General features: G+C 38.4%; 1 protein-coding gene across 1 annotated transcript in view; it reads left to right on the top strand.

The window, feature by feature from the left end:
- The window catches only part of SPATA16 (spermatogenesis associated 16), a 112,714-nt gene that overhangs the window by 35,782 nt on the left and 58,029 nt on the right, over positions 1-18,903 (top strand). Inside the window, exon 3 of the mRNA XM_010835281.1 lies at positions 6,412-6,559. Coding sequence (XP_010833583.1) covers positions 6,412-6,559 — 148 coding nt within the window. The remainder of the gene's footprint in view (positions 1-6,411; positions 6,560-18,903) is intronic.

Raw genomic sequence — 18,903 nt, 5'->3', positions numbered from 1 at the left:
ATCTATTTCCCATGAAGTGATGGGACCAGATGCCATGATCTTCGTTTTCTGAATGTTGAGCTTTAAGCCAACTTTTTCACTTTCAACTCCACTTTCACTTTCATCAAGAGGCTTTTGAGTTCCTCTTCACTTTCTGCCATAAGGGTGGTGTCATCTGCATATCTGAGGTTATTGATATTTCTCCCGGCAATCTTGATTCCAGCTTGTGCTTCTTCCAGTCCAGCATTTTTCATGATGTACTCTGCATATAAGTTAAATAAACAGGGTGACAATATACAGCCTTGACGTACTCCTTTTCCTATTTGGAACCAGTCTGTTGTTCCATGTCCAGTTCTAACTGTTGCTTCCTGACCTGCAAACAAATTTATCAAGAGGCAGGTCAGGTGGTCTGGTCAAATGTGAACACCTAATTTCAAAGCTTATTTTTGTGTAGCAGCAAAGAAAGCAAAACTAATAGCAATGCACACAACAGCAGGTCATGCAAACTGATTCTGCTCCCCATTCTCTGCATACGTGAGACATTTATTGACATCAGAAAACCTCATACATTGGGAAAGAATGACACAATTGCATAAAATTTTTGTCAAGTTAAAAATGACCATTTGAAATCTGCCTTCATTTTCAGTGCACTTACTTTTTTTTTTTTTTACAAGCTTCAATTTCTCACCTCTTTATTTTCAAAACCAAGGAAAATCTTTGGTGGTAAAAAGTAAATTAAAATTTATATTTTAATATCTATCATTATTATAAAATATCCCAGTTTAAAAAAAAATCTTTGCATTTAAAATCTTCAGTTTACCCACATTCGATTATTCATTAAAATCTACAAACAATAAATACCGATGAAGGTATGGAGAAGAGAAAACGCTTCTAGACTGCTAGTGGAAAAGTAAATTGGTGCAGCCACCATGGAGAAAACTAAAAGTTGCCATATGATTTAGCAATCCCACTCCTGGGCATATATCCAAGCAAAGCTACAATTCAAAAAGATACATCCATCCCTGTGCTCATAGCAGCATTATTCACAACAGCCACAACACGGAAACAAACTAAATGTCCATCATCAGATGAATGGATGAAGATGTGGTACGTATATACCTTGGAATACTACTTGGCCATAAAAAGTAATGAAATAATGCCCTTTGCAGCAATATCAGTGGACCTAGAGATTGTAATAGTAAGTGAAGTAAGTCAGAAAGAGAAAGCAAATACCATATGATATCACTAATATCTGGAATCTAAAATATGCCACAGGACTTCCCTGGTGGCTCAGTGGTGAAAAATCCACCTGTCAATGCCAGAGACTTGAGTTCGATCCCTGGTCCAGGAAGATCTCACAGCTATGGAGGAACTAAGCTCATGTGCCAAAACTATTGAATCTGTGCCCCAGAGCCCAGGATGCAGAAGTACTGAGCCCACACGCCACAACTATTGAAGTCCATGAACCCTGGAGCCCATGCTTTGCAACAAGAGAAGCCACCACAGTGAACGAAGCCTGCACACAGCAACTAGGGTGCCCTCTACTCTCCACAACTAGAGAAAATAGAGATGGCTGTCTTCATGCAGCAATAAAGCACAGCCAAAAATAAATAAATAATATATGAACTTATCTATGAAACAGAAACAGACTCACATAGAGAATAGACCTGTGATTGCTGGGGGAGGAAGGTGCAGGGAGGAATGGATTGGGAGTTTGGGATCAGCAGATGTGAACTATTATAATAGTGAATGGATAAACAGCAAGGTCCTACTGTGTAACACAGGGAACTATATTCAATATCCTGTGATAAACCACAGTGGAAAAGAAAATGGAAAAAAATGTATATGTATATATACATATATAAGTGAATCACTTTACTGTAGAGCAGAAATACAACAATGTAAGTCAACTATGCACTTAGTCACTAAGCCATTGCTCACTCTTTGCGACTCCATGGACTGTAACCCTCCAGGCTCCTCTGTCTATGGAATTTTCCAGGAAAGAATACTGGAGTGGTTGCCATTTCATTCTCCAGGGGATCTTCCCACCCAGGGATCAAACTCACATCTCCTACAGCTCCTGCATTGTAGGCAGATTCTTTACCACCAGTGTCACCTACTTCAATAAAATAATTTTTTAAAAAAATGGACATAGATTGCTCATGAAAAACAAGCCCAATTCTAAATTATTACTGCCATCACAAAATGAAAACCTGATATTTTGGTGCCCAACCAAAAACAATAAAAAATTCCTACTATTTTAAATAATAATAATTATAATAATAATAAGTATTTTAAAGCTAAATTTTTCTAGACTTAGACTACTTCACAAATAAATTAGTCAACAATATACCAGAAACGTTACATGTGTGTGTACATTTATATTTTAAATATATGTGTTTAAAACTTTATATGTAAATATATATTTAAAATTACATTGCACTATTTCTTCTTGGGGCTGTAGTAATTTCATCTGAGAAAGTGTCTCCATTGAAAGTTCAATTTTATTCTTACACACTCTGCTCACTCACTCACTTCTTTACTCATCTTCAAGATGGAGAGCAGAAGCCACAAAAGAACCCCAGTTCTACTGACTCTGAGTGAAGAGAGAGGGAGGGTATATACTTCAGCATATACCCTCCTGAGTGAAGAACACTGTGAAAGCCTACATGACATGTCTTGAGCATTAAGCCAAGAGCACAATGCCTTAAACAAGCAGATCAAACTGTCGTGAAAACCGCTCTTCTGCCACTTGCAAAAACAAAAGCTGGTGTAGGCTCTTGGGCATGAGTCTTCCTGTCCTGCTGTGTGATGGCTTAAAGGCAAAGCTATTCTGCCAGCATCACTTAAGCTGCCAGCAATTGAAAGAGAAATGGGATGGAGAGAATGTTTTCTTCTGTCTTGGCCTTACTGGGATACTGTTAATACCTTTCTGGAAGCAAAGTAGAGGATTAAATACCTTCACTAAAATTATTTGATCCAGAATTTAAAGCAACATATCCTTCACCAAGCTATTCAGAGAGACCGCCAGAAAGGCTATTTGGATGTTAGGAAGTGTTATGGGCTGAACCATGTCCCCTGCAAAATTCATACGCTAGTCCTAACCCCAGGCTGTAGATGGTGATTGTATTTGCAAATAGGGTCTTTAAAAAAGTAATTAAGTTAAAATGAGGTCTTTAAATGGGATTTAATCCAATATAAAGCCTTTGACTGTGAGGATCACAACAAACTGTGGAAAGCTCTTAAAGAGATGGGAATACCAGACCATCTTACCTATCTCCTGAGAAACCTGTTGGCTGATCAAAAAGCAACAGTTAGAACCAGACTGGTTCAAAATTGGGCAAGGAGTACGACAGGGCTCTCTGTTGTCTCCCTGTTTGTTTAACTCATACGCTTAGCACATGATGAGAAATGCCCAGCTGGATGAGTTGTAAGCTGGAATCAAGATAGGTGGGAGAAACGTCAACAACCTCAGATATGCAGATGATACCACTCTAATGGCAGAAAGTGAAGAGGAACTAAAAAGCCTCTTGATAAGGATGAAAGAGGAGAGTGAAAAGGCTGGCTTAAACCTCAACATTCAAAAAGCTAAGATCATGGCTTCCAGTCCCATCACTTCATGGCAAATAGACAGGGAATTGGACTCCTAAATCATTGCAGAAGGAGGCTGTAGCCATGAAATTAAAAGATGCTAGCTCCTTAGAAGAAAAGCTATGACAAACCTAGACAGCATATTAAAAAGCAGAAACATCACTTTGCCAACAAAGGTCCGTATAGTCAAAGCTACGGTTTTTCCAGTAGTCATGTACGGATGTGAGAGTTGGTTCATAAAGAAGGCTAAGTGCCAAAAATTGATGCCTTCGAACTGTCGTGCTGGGGAAGACTCCTGAGAGTTCCCTGGACAGCAAGGAGATCAAACCAGTCAACCTTAAAGGAAATCAACCCTGAATACTCATTGGAAGGGCTAATGCTGAAGCTGAAGTTCCAGTATTTTGGACATCTGATGCAAAGAGCCAACTCTTTGGAAAAATCCCTGATGCTGAGAAAGATAGAGGGCAGAAGGAGAAGAGGGTATTGGAGGATGAGATGGTTGGATGGCATCACTATGCAATTGATACGAATTTGGGCAAACTCCAGAAAGTGGTGAGGGACAGGGAGGCCTGGCGTGCTGTAGCCCATGGGGTTACAAAGGGTCAGACATGACTGGGTGACTGAACAACAACAATCCAATATGACCAGTGTAAGAGGAGATTAGAATACAGACACACACAGAGGGAAAAACATGTGAAGACACAGGAGAAGGTACCTGGCCATCTACTAGCCAAAGAGAGAGGTCTAAAAAGAAATCAACCCTGCAGACACCTGGATCTCAGACTTATAGCCACTGGAACTATGATAAAATAAATTTATGTTGTTTCAGCCACCCAGTCTATGAAACTTTGTTATGGCAGGCCTAGCAAACTCACACAGGAACTAGGAGCCTACAAAAGGCAGTGAAGGCAGATCAACACCTTCAAACTGAGATCTAGAACAACTTCCTTCTTCAGCACCTCACTCCGCACGAATCCAGGTACAACTACTTACCTTCTTGGTCTGGACAGGCCATCCCAGAATTAGTTGCACCAATAAATATATTCCAGCATATTCCACGTTCCAGCAATAAACAATGAAGCACGAAGTTGGAGAAAATATTCTCCTACCCAATATAAAGGATATTTATTTTTTGTTGGAAGACCAGAACCTGGTACCTAAACAGCTTGAGTTCTTAATCCAAGTCTCTGAATTCCAGACCTGCTGCCTGCATTGCCCTTTGTAAGCCTTCCATCGTCGCATCCAGGCCTCAGCATCCAGACCTGCTGCACCCTCAGAATCCACTGCTTCATAATCCATGGCTCCCTCCATCGAGTTGCTGGCTCTGGATTTGGCATCACAATCATATTCTTTGTTCCCCTTCCAGTTCATCAAACCTGGAAAGGACAGTCTTGTGGACAAGTTCTTTCCTTCAGCCATTCAGAAATTTGCCCCACAACAAATTTAAGTTGTAAAAGTTAGAAAACTGATCATAGAGGCCATTTGGAGTCACTGAGGAATGAAGTAGGATATCAACAAATTAAATTAAGTCTCTCAGTTTAAAATCAATTCCTTACTGAGTTTAATATTAGCCTAAAACTTGTTTAACAATACACCATGCTGGTAATACGGAGAAGGCAATGGCACCCCACTCCAGTACTCTTGCCTGGAAAATCCCATGGATAGAGGAGCCTGGTAGGCTGCAGTCCATGAGGTCGCTAAGAGTCCGACACGACTGAGCGACTTCACTTTCACTTTTCACTTTCACACATTGGAGAAGGAAATGGCAACCCACTCCAGTGTTCTTGCCAGGAGAATCCCAGGGATGGGGGAGCCTGGGAACTGCCGTCTATGGGGTCGCACAGAGTCGGACATGACTGAAGCGACTTAGCAGCAGCAGCAGCATGCCGGTAATAATAAAGTTGCTGTTTGTTAAATGATTTTCTTTGTTGGAAACTTCAAATCTATTATTTTTCCTTATTGGTTGTTGACACTCTGAGTTGTCAGGGGAAAAACTATTTCTGTAAGTATATATGAATTTTTATAATATTCTTTTATGCTATTTTCAGAAAAATGAGATAACTATAGACAGTTCCACTTTTTATTCAATTGTCAAAGCTTGTTAGAAGGAAAAGTTGTAGGAAAGGAATAATTCCTTTTTAAAACTTCACATAACTTCCCTTTTGGTCTGTTTCAAATAGTAATGGACCTTGTTAAAACAGGAAGCTCTGGGTGATGACAAGCTTTATCAAGAATGGTACCATACATGAACAAAGAAAATTTAAAGAAATTCTTAAATAGTTGAATCCATCTCAAATGGCTCAGCCATTGTGATCTGCAGGGAAGGAAAGCTTTGCTAGGAGGGAATTGAGAAAGGTTTTTTTTTATACCTCCAAAAGACTTTGCCAGGTATTGGAAGAAGAAAAATATAGTTTGTCTAGCCTGTCAGGTTATTTATAGACAATACTTAAATCTAGATATTTTAATTACTTTTTTAAAGAACAAATTGCTCATCAGTGTCTGTTCATAGGATAATTATATTAGGCTTAAGAATTTGATGTTTCAGACCAAGTTAAAAATGACACCTCAGAAAACAGAATTTTTATTTTTATCTTAAAGCAAGCTCAGTTTAGAGGTGTCTGTTTACAAACTTTCTCCATTTAATTGGTTTTCCTAATATGAAATAGTATTTCCAGAACTAATTAAAAGTTCATTCTAATGAATATTCAAGACCAAAATGTTATCTCTGCAGTACAGTATATAGATTTTTAAATCATCCATAAAGGTAATTATTTTTTTTTTACATTCTTAAAAAGTCATATATTGTTATTGATGCCAAATGGGTTATTTGCTTTCTCTTAGGCCATGATTGAGGAAGCCATCACCAGAGCGGAATCTTTCTCAGTTATGTACACACCATTTGCAACAAAAATCAGAGCTGATAAAATAGAAAAAGTAAAAGAAGTTTTCACAAAAATTCATCCTGCATATGTGGAGTTTATCTACACAGGTAAGAATCAGTATCTTCAAAGTATCAGCTGATGCTTTATTTTCATAAAAAACAAATACAGGGATGTTTCTGATTTTTGTTATTTCTGTTTTAAGGATTTTTTTTTTATTATTATTAATCTGTTGAGTTGAAAGGCTATGGTTTTTCCAGTGGTCATATATGGATGTGAGAGTTGGACTGTGAAGAAGGCTGAGCACCAAAGAATCGATGCTTTTAAACTGTGGTGTTGGAGAAGACTCTTGAGAGTCCCTTGGACTGCAAGGAGATCCAACCAGTCCATCCTAAAGGAGATCAGTCCTGGGTGTTCATTGGAAGGACTGATGCTGAGACTGAAACTCCAATACTTTGGCCACTTCATGCGAAGAGTTGGCTCATTTGAAAAGACCCTGATGCTGGGAGGGATTGGGGGCAGGAGGAGAAGGGGATAACAGAGGATGAGGTGGCTGGATGGCATCACCAATTCGATGCACAGTAGTTTGGGTGAGCTCTAGGAGTTGGTGATGAACAGGGAGGCCTGGCATGCTGCGATTCATGGGGTCACAGAGTCGGACACAACTGAGCGACTGAACTGAACTGAACTGAGTTGAAATAGAAAGTTATTTCTAGGTTTTATGTAGAGCTAGCCTTATAGGTCTGGTGTAATATCCCTTGTGTCATCAGTCATGTTTCTTTTTTTAAGAGGAGAGGTAACACTTAGAAACTCTAAGATTTAAAAAAAAAAAATGAAGGAGTAACTTGTGTAAAATGTCACCTTTTTTCATATCCTTCATCAGTAGACTAGGTGATTCTAGTATTTTCCTGAAGAAGAAATTTTTTCTCTAGTCCCTTTTCTTTCTATTTTCCTAGCTCCATCTATCTCATACCTCAAATGCGCCTCTTTTTTTTTTTTTTTTTTTTTATTGTTCTTCAGCCACTGGTATCCAAAGGAGATCTGGATAGTCAAATGTATACAAAGAACACAACACTTGTGGTGTTCTTTTTCACTCTTTTTGTCTCTGGAAGCCAATTGCTTTTATTCATTTAATACTTTCTACCATGTTCCAAATGTTATTCTAAATTAAGAATTTTCTTGTATTAAATTAAGAGCCAATCCCTAACAGAGATAGAAATATCTAGTTATCTAAGATACTAAGAGTTGTCAAAAGCTTTCATTTTTGACAGTAAAAGCCATTTTACTGTCTTTAAATCATTGACTCAAAACAATATTAAAGACCATTTTGTTACTTCCAAAATTAAAAGCCCATCAACAATGACTACCATGTTAAGCAAAATCTCTAAGTACATACACCTAATATTGTATCTTCCTGTTAAGCCCCCTGCGTTCCTTTGCTAGGGTTTTGGAGTCAAATCACTGATTTATATGATTAATAACACTCCATTAGTGATCACTTTTAAGGTGCCAGCTACTCAACATTCATTATCTCTTGTTACTCTCATAACTCAAGTGACTAAGATGATTCTCAGGTAGAAATGAGAACGGTAACCAGAAGAAACAAACAGTTTTTCCAAAGATATGCAGAAAACCACATCAGTGGCGGCGAGCCTTGGATTTGAATCCATGTTGTCGCATGGACATGGATTGTACCCCATCATTGGGGTACCTTATTTCCATCTGATAGAAGCCAAGATGGGACTAAAGCATTAACTTTAGGTCCTATGGAATCTGTTTCTTCCACAATGCCTCAAGCTCTTCAGAAAAAAAGATATTTTAAAAATATAACCAGTAAAACCTTAAAGAACAATGAAAATTTGAAGGCATAGAAAGAGAAGAAATCACACTCTATAATGACCACTGATGATAATTTACTTAATTTGAGCATTTTTAAGAGAGTAGATAAAAATATTTCAGAACTCACAATTTTTGTCAATTGTTATAAACCACTTATCATTTTGTTATGGATATCTTCAGAGGGCTTTGGGGAGGAAAAGAGAGAAATCAAGAGCACACACAAGTTATGTCAATCTAGTATCATGGAAAATTAATAAGATTCAGTTATTTCCACATCTGCTCTCAGATCCATTGGTAATGAAGAGAGATTCATTGAGGAGATCACCGATTTGCCAATTTCTCTACTGGTAGAATAAATTTAGTTATATTTAACCTACTTCACAGAGAAGTTATGAAGATTAATTAATACTTAGGAAGCACTGTTGCCACTGAAGATTTAAAAACAATAATAACATTAATGAGCCAGATTCATGTCTCATGTGACTCCATCAAACTTGTTATCAAGATGAATTATGATTTGTTGGCAAGGCGATTCATGCTAAAGAATCTTATACTATGAAAGAGAAGATAATTATAAGTTACTGATGATTGTTTCTATTATTTTATAATTACTAATTGCTGGATTGTGACAGTGCTGTATGAGAACAGAGAGAGAAAAGACGCAGTCTCTGAAGGAGAAAGGGAGGTAGAGAAGGCAATCTTGAATTTTAAATTTCATAAGGACTGGTTGGGTTCTTTGCTCTGTATGATGGGTACTTTGGGTTAACAGACTATTACATTGATGACATGCATTATTTGCCTCTGTTGCACTGATTAAAGGGTCTCTCCAAAGCTATTGCTGGAGTGACGGTGAATCCACTATTACTAACTGTATGTGCGAGTCTTAGTGGCATGTCTTCTTTTCCCCTCAGGTAATCCCAAGGTGAGGAAGAGAGGAGGTCAGATGTGGTCTTTAGCTTCTGTATATTTCTCACAAGAGGTGCAGAGTGATGATTTGGGCAGGTATCAGTAGCTAAAGGCAGTAGCTAGACAGTGAGTCATACAAAGAAAGATAGGGCCTAGAAGAACAATGGTTTGTTGTGGCGAGCATGCTCAGTCACGACTGACTCTTTGCAACCCTATGGACTGTAGCCCACCAGGCTCTTCTATCCATGGAATTTTCCAGGCAAGAATCGTCAAGTGGACTGTCATTTCCTCCTCCTCCGAAGATCTTGCCAACCCAGGGATCAAATTCTCACCTTGTGTCTCCTGCATTGGCTGTGGATTTCTTTACCACTGATTGACCTGGGAAGCCCCCGGATTCTCCTTTTATCTGCTTTGATAGAATTTAAGAAGCTTCTATGTTGCCAAAAATGTATTCAGTTACTTATTTCAACAAGTAGTCATGCAGTGTAACTGGACAGTTACACAGCAAATATGTACAAACATAAGAATTTTTTTTAACCTACACATTTGCCTTTGATCTGCCCAGAGCCAAAAATGTATTCTCTCCCACCCCACGGGACACAATCCCATCCAATCATTTCTAAAATTTATATTCTCTTCAGTAATTATCTGATCCAATTTACCATTTCCCCCCCTTTCCATGGGACTTTCTTCTCCTTCTACTCTGATTTCAACACTCTTGCTTGTGCGTGTGTTCTCAGTCACCTCAGTAGTGTCTAACTCATTGTGATCCACCGCACTGTAGCCTGCCAGGCTCCTCTGTCCATGAGATTCTTCAGGCTAACATCCTGGAGTGGGTTGCCATAACCTCCTTCAGAGGTCTTCCCAACCCAGGGATCTAATCTCCTGTATTGCAGGTGGATTCTTTACCTGCTGAGCCATCAGGGAAGCCCAGAAGCCTGAGGGCATGTGAGGAAAGAGTCCTCTTCCAAAGTCTGGTGCAGGCTGGCACAGCTGCTGATTACACGGCTAGTGCAACTTGAGACAGTTTTGTTAGTTTGAGCAGGACCTGATGGGGTCACTTTTATGTGACCCCATCAGGTCACCCAAGGGCACCTATATGAGTCCCCATACTGCTTTCTGGTGCAGATTCTTTTTATATGTACATCAGCCACCCTATAACACAAATTGGCCCAGACAAGAGCTACCTTCTAAGATCCCCTCTCCCTGCCAGAATGCTAATTCTAGATCCCACTCTAGAGATTTCCTCTTCTCCCCTGGAGACTGGAAGTCACTTTAGTCCTCTCTCCAACTTGCTGTGTTATTCTGCCATTTCTCTTATCCTTTTTTCCATGCTCCAGAATCCCAAGATCCTCAGGACAAGAAGATCTACAATGGTGATGAGTTGTATATTCAGCTACTTATTTATTCATCAAACGTTTATTAAGTACATATATTCCAGACAATATACTAGGTAGTGCTACAATATACCTGACTTTAATTATTTATACTTCAGGGTGAAAGTTGGACTGTATTTTTCCTCTCTTCTAAAGAATATTTCAATTAAAACCTAAGCTCAAATTATGGAATGGAAGGCTGATTCTAATTAAAAGAATGGTGGAGGAGAAAACAGATGAAAGAGCAGTTTGGGATTAGAAGTCCTAATCAAAAGTGGCAAAGACTAGCTAGTTGTTTACCAAACTATTTTCTTTTCCCCCTACATGCATAACCAGAAGACATTTCCAGCTTTCTTTACACTTCAGTGAGGTTGGTGACTCAATAACAGACAGTGTTTGAATGTGGATAGAAATAATATATGCCACTCGCAGGCCTGACCTATAAACTTCTGCCGTATAGAATTCTCTTTCCCTTGCTACTGACTGAGTGGGTAGAACTGCAGAACTAAAGAAGCTACGAGGCAAAAGAAACTTAGATCCCTGAATGACCATATGGAAGGCAACCCACTGAATACCTACACAAATTAAAAAAAAAAAATTCTCTTGTCTCAGATCACTGAGATTTGGAGATTCTCTGTTAAATCAGGTGACTTAACTCTAACAGACTACCTTACATCATAACTAGTAGATGCTTTCCTACTCCATCTACAGTGTACACAATAAATTCATGTGAACTCAATGGAGAAAGAATAAACATCCCCCTATGTGCAGTCAAACTCACTCTCAGAAACACTCAGTTTGTGTACATACCCTTCTACCTCCCATTCACTCATCCTTCCTTGAACAACTACAGGTGGATGTTCTCATACATATGTGTTTGTATCCACTCAAAGAAAGGGAACATTTCAGGAGAGACACAGATGCCCCACAGGAGACAGAACACAATTACACAGTTTGCATTCCAGCAGGGAAAACTGAGGTCACAAGTAGGAGTTTTAGAGGTCATCTAAATCAGCAGTCAACAGATGAAGGTCATAAAATCTGTACCTTGAAGATATTGGATAAAAAGTCTACTTATCAAAGTTCTACAGGATAAGTAGGTATTATCCTTAAAACTTGGAGACTAATACATTTAGCTCTCCCAGCAGAGGCTGGCACACAAACCTCCAACTCAGAAACTCTGCCCAACTCCAGGTCACCTTCAGCAAGCACACACAGTATTGAGTTCATTACTCTGTGGTCATGTGACAATGCTGTGAGCCCAGTAATAGCTGGCAGAGGTGATGGTGATAAGCAAGAAGAGTATTCGTTATAGAGATCCCCCAGGCAGTGTGTTCTTTCTAGCTAACCCCTAATTCACAGTCACCCTTATCAGGGATTTTCACATGAAAAATAAATTGCAAAGGGAAAAAACTGTAAAAAACTCATTTTGAAATTCATAGAGGTCTAAATAGTTTTAATATTTTATTAAATAGACCAACTAAATTGGTGATTTATTATGAGAAAAACTCACTTCACCCTCAGTGCTGTGCTTAGTTGCTCAGTTATGTCTGACTCTTTGCAATCCCATGGATTGTAGCCCACCAGGCTCCCCTGTCCTTGGAATTCTCCAGGCAAGAGTACTTGAGTAGGATGTCATGTCCTTCTCCAGGGGATCTTCCCAACCCAAAGATTGAACCCAGGTCTTCCACATTGCAGGCGGATTCTTTACTGATTGAGCCACCAGGGAAGCCTCCCTCAGTGGCAAGCACTAAGACCATATTTATATTGCCCTTATAACCTCTACAAGACTGATAAGGGAGGGTCAATATTCAAATCTGCCTCATCACACAACCAGGCTTATATATCCTCAGGAATTCACTGTGCATTCTTTGCTATGTGGGGAATGTGGTAAGACCCACCAAAATCTTAAAGCTATATTATAATAGAGCTATATTGTACTACATCTCATGGAGGAAAAACATTACTGAATTTTAGTAGTGTAGCTATCCATTTTTCTTATTTAAGGAAAAATCTAGTTTGATTCATACAGAGTAGTCAGCATATATAAAACAAATAATAATTCACTAACCCTAGAATTATTATGTTTTCATTTATAAAGATTTTGCTTGAGATTTTTATTCATAGATTCCAATGAAATAATGCAATTCTCTATAGTTCTTATTCTTGCATGGTTGTATTTTAATAATAATAAAGTAATACAATAATCATATCCTGTCTCCACTTGATGAAAATATCAAGATTTATTTGCTAAATAAATAAATATTCAGTAATGGATCTGTGCTTAGTAATGTTTAATAGAAAAGTTTTCTGGATCAGATATCAATTACTTTAACACTTAGGTGGATAGAGTCATATTTTGTCTTTCCAATGTAATTTAATTCCCAAGAGTAAATATGTATGTTCAGAGAAATAATATATTGTTTTAAAATAGACCTTTAAAAATTGCTTTTCACTGAAATTTATAACCTTGTTCTTGTTCAGTCATCATTTACCAGTAAGGATAATACAGTCTTATGCTCTCTAAAATGTGAAGTTAAAATTCCTTATTTTATTCTTTCTTCTTCTATAATTTTAGCATGATAAAGAACTTCCAAAATTAAACTATTTTCCTCCTCTTTCTAACTCACTTTATCAAATGGAAAAGTTTATGGAACTAAAGAGCCTACATGTCCAATATTATTATGAAAGTGTTACAGCCAGATTGGTTATAAAGATAAATAATCTCATGTTTGTACCACAAGAATTCTTTGTAGAAATAGAGAATCATTCCCAAAGTAAAGAAATTCCTCACATACAGGGCAGAAGTCTCTGTTCTTAAAATACTAAGCTGTTGGTCTCCCCAATGGGAAGAGTGGTGTTCCAGCACTATTCTGTCTAATGAGAGTAAACACTTCTCAGTGAGCAGCCCACTTATCCTTTGCAGTAGCAGGTTACAACATTGTTCACCTCTGGTCTCCATCATCTACTGTCTCTTGCCTTCTATGATTGCATTTCTCCTGGACCTCTCTGAAAGTGTAATGCATCCTGCTTAATGTGTTTTCTTATGGGACCTGACTGAAGACAAACAATGTTTCATTTAAAGAAATACCAGTCAGTAATTCAAAAATAAATGGAAGTAATGTAAGTTTTTACTCTAGCCTCTTAAGAAAAACCAATGTGTTGGGGCAAGGTGCTGTGGTTGGAATGAGATACATGGCAGAAAGCAGATGTCAGAGGTATTTTATCCATCATGCTCAGAGAAACCCTGTAATGTACACATGCACACACTTACACGGCAGCTTCCCGCCAAGTCTCTTTTCCCACTCTAAGCTCTCCAAATACACTCCCCAAGTTTATTCCTTCATGAACAGAGTAATCCCTTTCTTGTATCAATCTTGGCAGCCTTAACAGTTTCTCAGGCTCTTATCCATCACCAGTTACCTCAGTCTACATTAAAAAAAAAAAAAAAAGCTCCACAATAATTTCAAAATAAACTGAGCTCATTTCAGCAGGTAAAGGAGCAGTGAGGTAAATATTCATGTTAAGATTTTATTTTTCCTGAAACACTTACTTATGTTGTCTAATCTAGCCACTCTGTAATATCATAGTTAATCGTTAGGCACTGCTATCTAATGAATCATGCATCTGAGCATTAAAATCCCTAAAGACTGAACTCTCAATTATGTAAAACAATGTCTCTGTGTTCTTAATTTTAAACTCTACAAATCGGTTGTGTGCAGAATTGGAAATTTCTATTTTGCAGTATTATCCTTTTTTTTTCCTTCAGTTTTACATATTTGGCATTCAGGTCCTATTTACTTATGCTTTAATACTTGGCTCAGTTACCTTACACCTTTTAGGCAGGAGCTTTTCTTGATGATCTTGTGGTCCAGAGATAATCACTGCTTTTCACACCTAAAATAGAGCCCCATCCAAGTTATTTGTTATTCTTTTTTTTTTAATTTACTTTTTGGCCATGCCACATTGGTATGTGGGATCTTAGTTACCAGACAAGGGATTGAACCCGGGCCCTCTGCATTAGAAGCACAATTTTTTAACCACTGGACCACCAGGAAAGTCCCCTCAGCCAAGTTATTCATCTTTTCTCATTTATTCTTTAAATCATTTTTATTGTGAAATATCACAGACATTTAAATTTACACAAAACAAATGCTCAGCTAAACTAATTGTTACAGAATAAATAAAGTAAAACAAACAAACAAACAAAAAAACGCTGCTAGCTCTCCAGGTATCCTCTACTGGCCTCTGAAAAATCCCCAACCATTCCCTACCTCCTACCAACATAAACACTGTCCTCACCTGGAAGTCACCATGCTCCATAATCTAAGGAGTCATGTATTCATATATTCTGAAAAATTCATATAATCTGAAAAATTGTCAACATTAAAAAAAAAGTACTAATCCTTACTCCTTGCTATTCTTTCATTGAAGAATTTTAGCTGGACGTTTGTTACCTCTATTCATCCAATTTTCCGTTATCACCGAAGCCGTTCCTTATATTTTCTATTTCTTTGTCTCTCTATGCCATCCATTTTGAATCTGAATGAGTGTTAGTCACTCAGTCATGTCCCATTTTTTGGAACCCCATGGACTGTAAATGTTAATCCAATTCAGAACTCTCTTTTAATTTCATTTTAGCTGTAACAGGTAATGATAATCAAGATTGTACATTTTGCTTTTCTCTTGTTAGTTTGTATTTCTTAATGCATTCAGTGAATCAGCTTCCCAGGCGTTGGGTTCATCGCTACAATGGGTAACTCTTATCTTTAGTAACTGATCACAGCACAATTGCAGTTGCACACCACGAGTGGCCACCCAGGAATCAAAGACTTCTCACCCTCCACTCTATCATCCTTTTTCTTCCCAAACCACATGTTTCCATGAGCCAAAACCATTTTAGCAAATCTCACTTCTGACCACAAATATAGGATTGCCTTTTCCTCACAACACTTTTGACACCAAATATGTTGGTGTTTTCTGTACCAGTGCTCTAACTCTCAGCCACCAACTGGGCTTTTAATAATTCAACTTTGGTACTAATTATCCAGAGTCAATACAGACCTCACAGACTAAGGGATCTATCCTACAAGACTGTCCCCTCAACTTCAGATGCCAGTCACAAGTTCCAGGTCTCCTATACTTCTAATCAAGAAGTTATAAATTGGGGGTTCCCACCACCCCAAATTTAGGTCTTATAATTTTCCAGGATGACTTATAGTACTCAGGAAGTGCTTTACTTACTAGTTTATCATAAGGATACAACTCAAGAACAGCCAAACTGAAGAGATATCGGGTTTGCCAAAAAGTTCATTTGGGTTTTTTTGGTAACATCGTATGGAAAAACAGGGCAAAGTAAGGTATGTAGAGGTGTGTGTGTGTGTGTGTTCAGGGAGCTCCCAAGCTCTCTCTGGGTGCACCACTCTCCCAGTACCTCACTGAACTGCACTAACCCAGAAGCTCTCCGCACCCCATCATCTGGGGGGTTTATGGAGGTTTCATCATGATTGGTGTAATCATTGGCCACTGGTGATTAACTCAATCTCCAGCCTGTCTCCCCAGAGCATGACGAATGAGGCTGAAAGTTCCAAGTTTCCAGTCAAGGCTTGGTCTTTCTTGAGACTAGCCCCCATCCTGGCATAAGCTCTCTGGGGTCTGTCAAGAGTCACCTCATTAGAACAAAAGACACTCCTATTATCCGTTACCACTCAGGAAATTCCAAGCATCATAGAAGCTCTATGCCAGAAACTGGGGACAAAGACCAACTATTTTTCTATGATACCCCACCATCTCTCACTCACTGTAGATAGTAACGTGTATGTTATTTACTCTTGGGTGCAAGCCACTATTTAGTGTGGCTTTACATATGAGAATCCAGTAGAGTTTGGGTTGACTTTGTTTCCTTCCAGGGATTTCTTTTGATTTTTCCAAACACTAGAGAGTCCTACCAATGCGAGAGCCTTTGTTTCTGGAGCTGAGATTTCCTGGGCATCTAGGTATAGTATAAATTCAAACCTTATCCCATGCCTAGAGTTAAAATTCTCAAAGAAGGGGAAAAATAATCCTACTCCAGGCCCCAGAAATTCAGGGCATTATAGCGACAATATGTTATTTCACTAACTGTGAATCTAACAAATATTGAAGGAAATAATATCTTTCCTGTTTGTCTCAAATCTACTTTGTTAGGGATGGAATTAAGGAACTTGCCCAGAATAAATACAATACAGCTGATTAAACATAAAACTTCAGAAACAATAAGAATTTCAAGTGAAATAAAAATAAACTACATATAAAAATCTTATGTAGTTATTAATTTTTTCACATTTTACAAATGGGTTATGAGAGAAAACATACCAAGATTGGTTTGGAGAAGTAGCCCAGCAGCCTAAAGGGAAAATTAGGAATGAAAACCAATTTTTTTCACTTGCATCTACAGCTCTGACATTATAACGAAGGTCAAAAGGAAAATACAATTTTTTATACAAAGATTCATTATACATATAGCTTTCTCACACATCAAATGCAAAAATCAAAATACACTATGCTTTTAAAAGTGGAAACTTTTATTATTTATGGGGGGGGCAATAATGATAAGTTAGCTGCAAAAGCTGCTGCCTTTTGCTATTTTCTTGCTGATGTGAATTTGTGGATAACTTCCAAGACAGAGGTATCGGTATTAAAAGAAGTACAAGATAAAGCTCAGAAAATGATTGGGAAAGAAGTAGTGACAAAGTGCTGGCATTATGAAGGGACTGGAGAAACTAAACTCTGAGACTGAGCACTAAAAGGAAGTCATATAAAACTGACATGGTCCCATCTCGCAGTGAACAACTGGGACCTTTAGAAATGAGATTTTGCTCTAACCCAAAATGTCAGAACATTTTGTTATGGACAAAGGGCAGAGAAATGACATAGACACTGGAAAATGGAGAGGAAATGAAACTTAGGGAAAGGTGATAAGAGAACCTTGGCAAATTTGCGTATTTCTAAAAAAGTTTTAAAATCTCTATGACTTTTCTTTTTTCCAAATTGCTTTAAAAAGTTCATCCACAATCTGTTGACTGTGGCTATGTTGAGGTGTCCAACAGAAAATATTGATGATGGTGGTACCTGTGCTTTCTACTTTATGTCCAGAGAGCTCAAATTTTATTTTACAGATACGTAGCTTCATGAAAATAAGCAGTCCCTCCTACATAGAGATGAGTCAGCTGATCTATACTCAATAGTTCACATTTTTGCAGGTGCTTTTCTGGTGCTTCTGACAGTTTCACTTAGCCAGATTCTCCATATATCCAATCTTCTTAGTGACGAAGACTCCACGTTTCCCAGAGAACAAGCTGCATCAAGAGCGCAACCTGAATACGAAACTAATTCTTCCATCTCAGCAGAGCTGGTCTGTTCATTTGAGCACCAACTACCCTGAGTTATCTAATACAGATTATTTTACCTCACTTACCCTTTGTAAATTGACCAGAAACCACTTAATGTTTAGGGAAAATGAAAAACAAAGATTGTGTGATATTCTTTTCTAAATTTCAGTTAAGTTTGGTTCTGTCGCTCAGTCAGGTCCAACTCTGCGACCCCGTGGACTGCAGCACACCAGGCCTCCCTGTCCATCACCAACTCCCGGAGTTTACCCAAACTCATGTCCATTGAGTCAGTGATGCCATCCAAACATTTCATCCTCTGTCATCCCCTTCTCCTCCTGCCTTCAATCTTTCCCACCATCAGGGTCTTTTCCAATGAGTCACTTCTTTGCATCAGGTGGCCAAAGTACTGGAGCTTCAGCATCAGTCCTTCCAATGAATATTCAGGACTGATTTCCCTTAGGATGGACTGGTTGGATCTTCTTGCAGTCCAAGGGACTCTCAGGAGTCTTCTCCAACTCCACAGTTAAAAAGCATTAATTCTTCAGTGCTCAGCTTTCTTTATGGTCCACCTCTCACATCCATACATGACTACTGGAAAAACCACAGCTTTGACTAGATGGATCTTTGTTGGCAAAGTAACGTCTCTGCTTTTTAATATGCTGTCTATGTTTGTCATAGCTTTTCTTCCAAGGAGTAAGCGTCTTTTAATTTCATGGCTGCAGTCACAGTCCGAAGTGATTTTGGAGCCCAAGAAAAATGTTTGTCGCTGTTTCCGTTGTTTCCCCATCTATTTGCCATGAAGTGATGGGACCAGATGCCGTGATCTTCATTTTTTGAATATTGAGTTTTAAGCCAGCTTTTTAACTCTCCTCTTTGACTTTCATCAAAAGGCACTTTAGTTCCTCTTCACTTTCTGCCATAAAGGTGGTGTCATCTGCATATCTGAGGTTATTGATATTTCTC

Source organism: Bison bison, unplaced genomic scaffold (assembly GCF_000754665.1).
Source record: "Bison bison bison isolate TAMUID 2011002044 unplaced genomic scaffold, Bison_UMD1.0 scf7180017864040, whole genome shotgun sequence".
Lineage (NCBI taxonomy): Eukaryota > Metazoa > Chordata > Mammalia > Artiodactyla > Bovidae > Bison > Bison bison.
The sequence above is the reverse complement of the archived record's forward strand: the minus strand, read 5'-3'. Positions and strand labels throughout refer to the sequence as shown.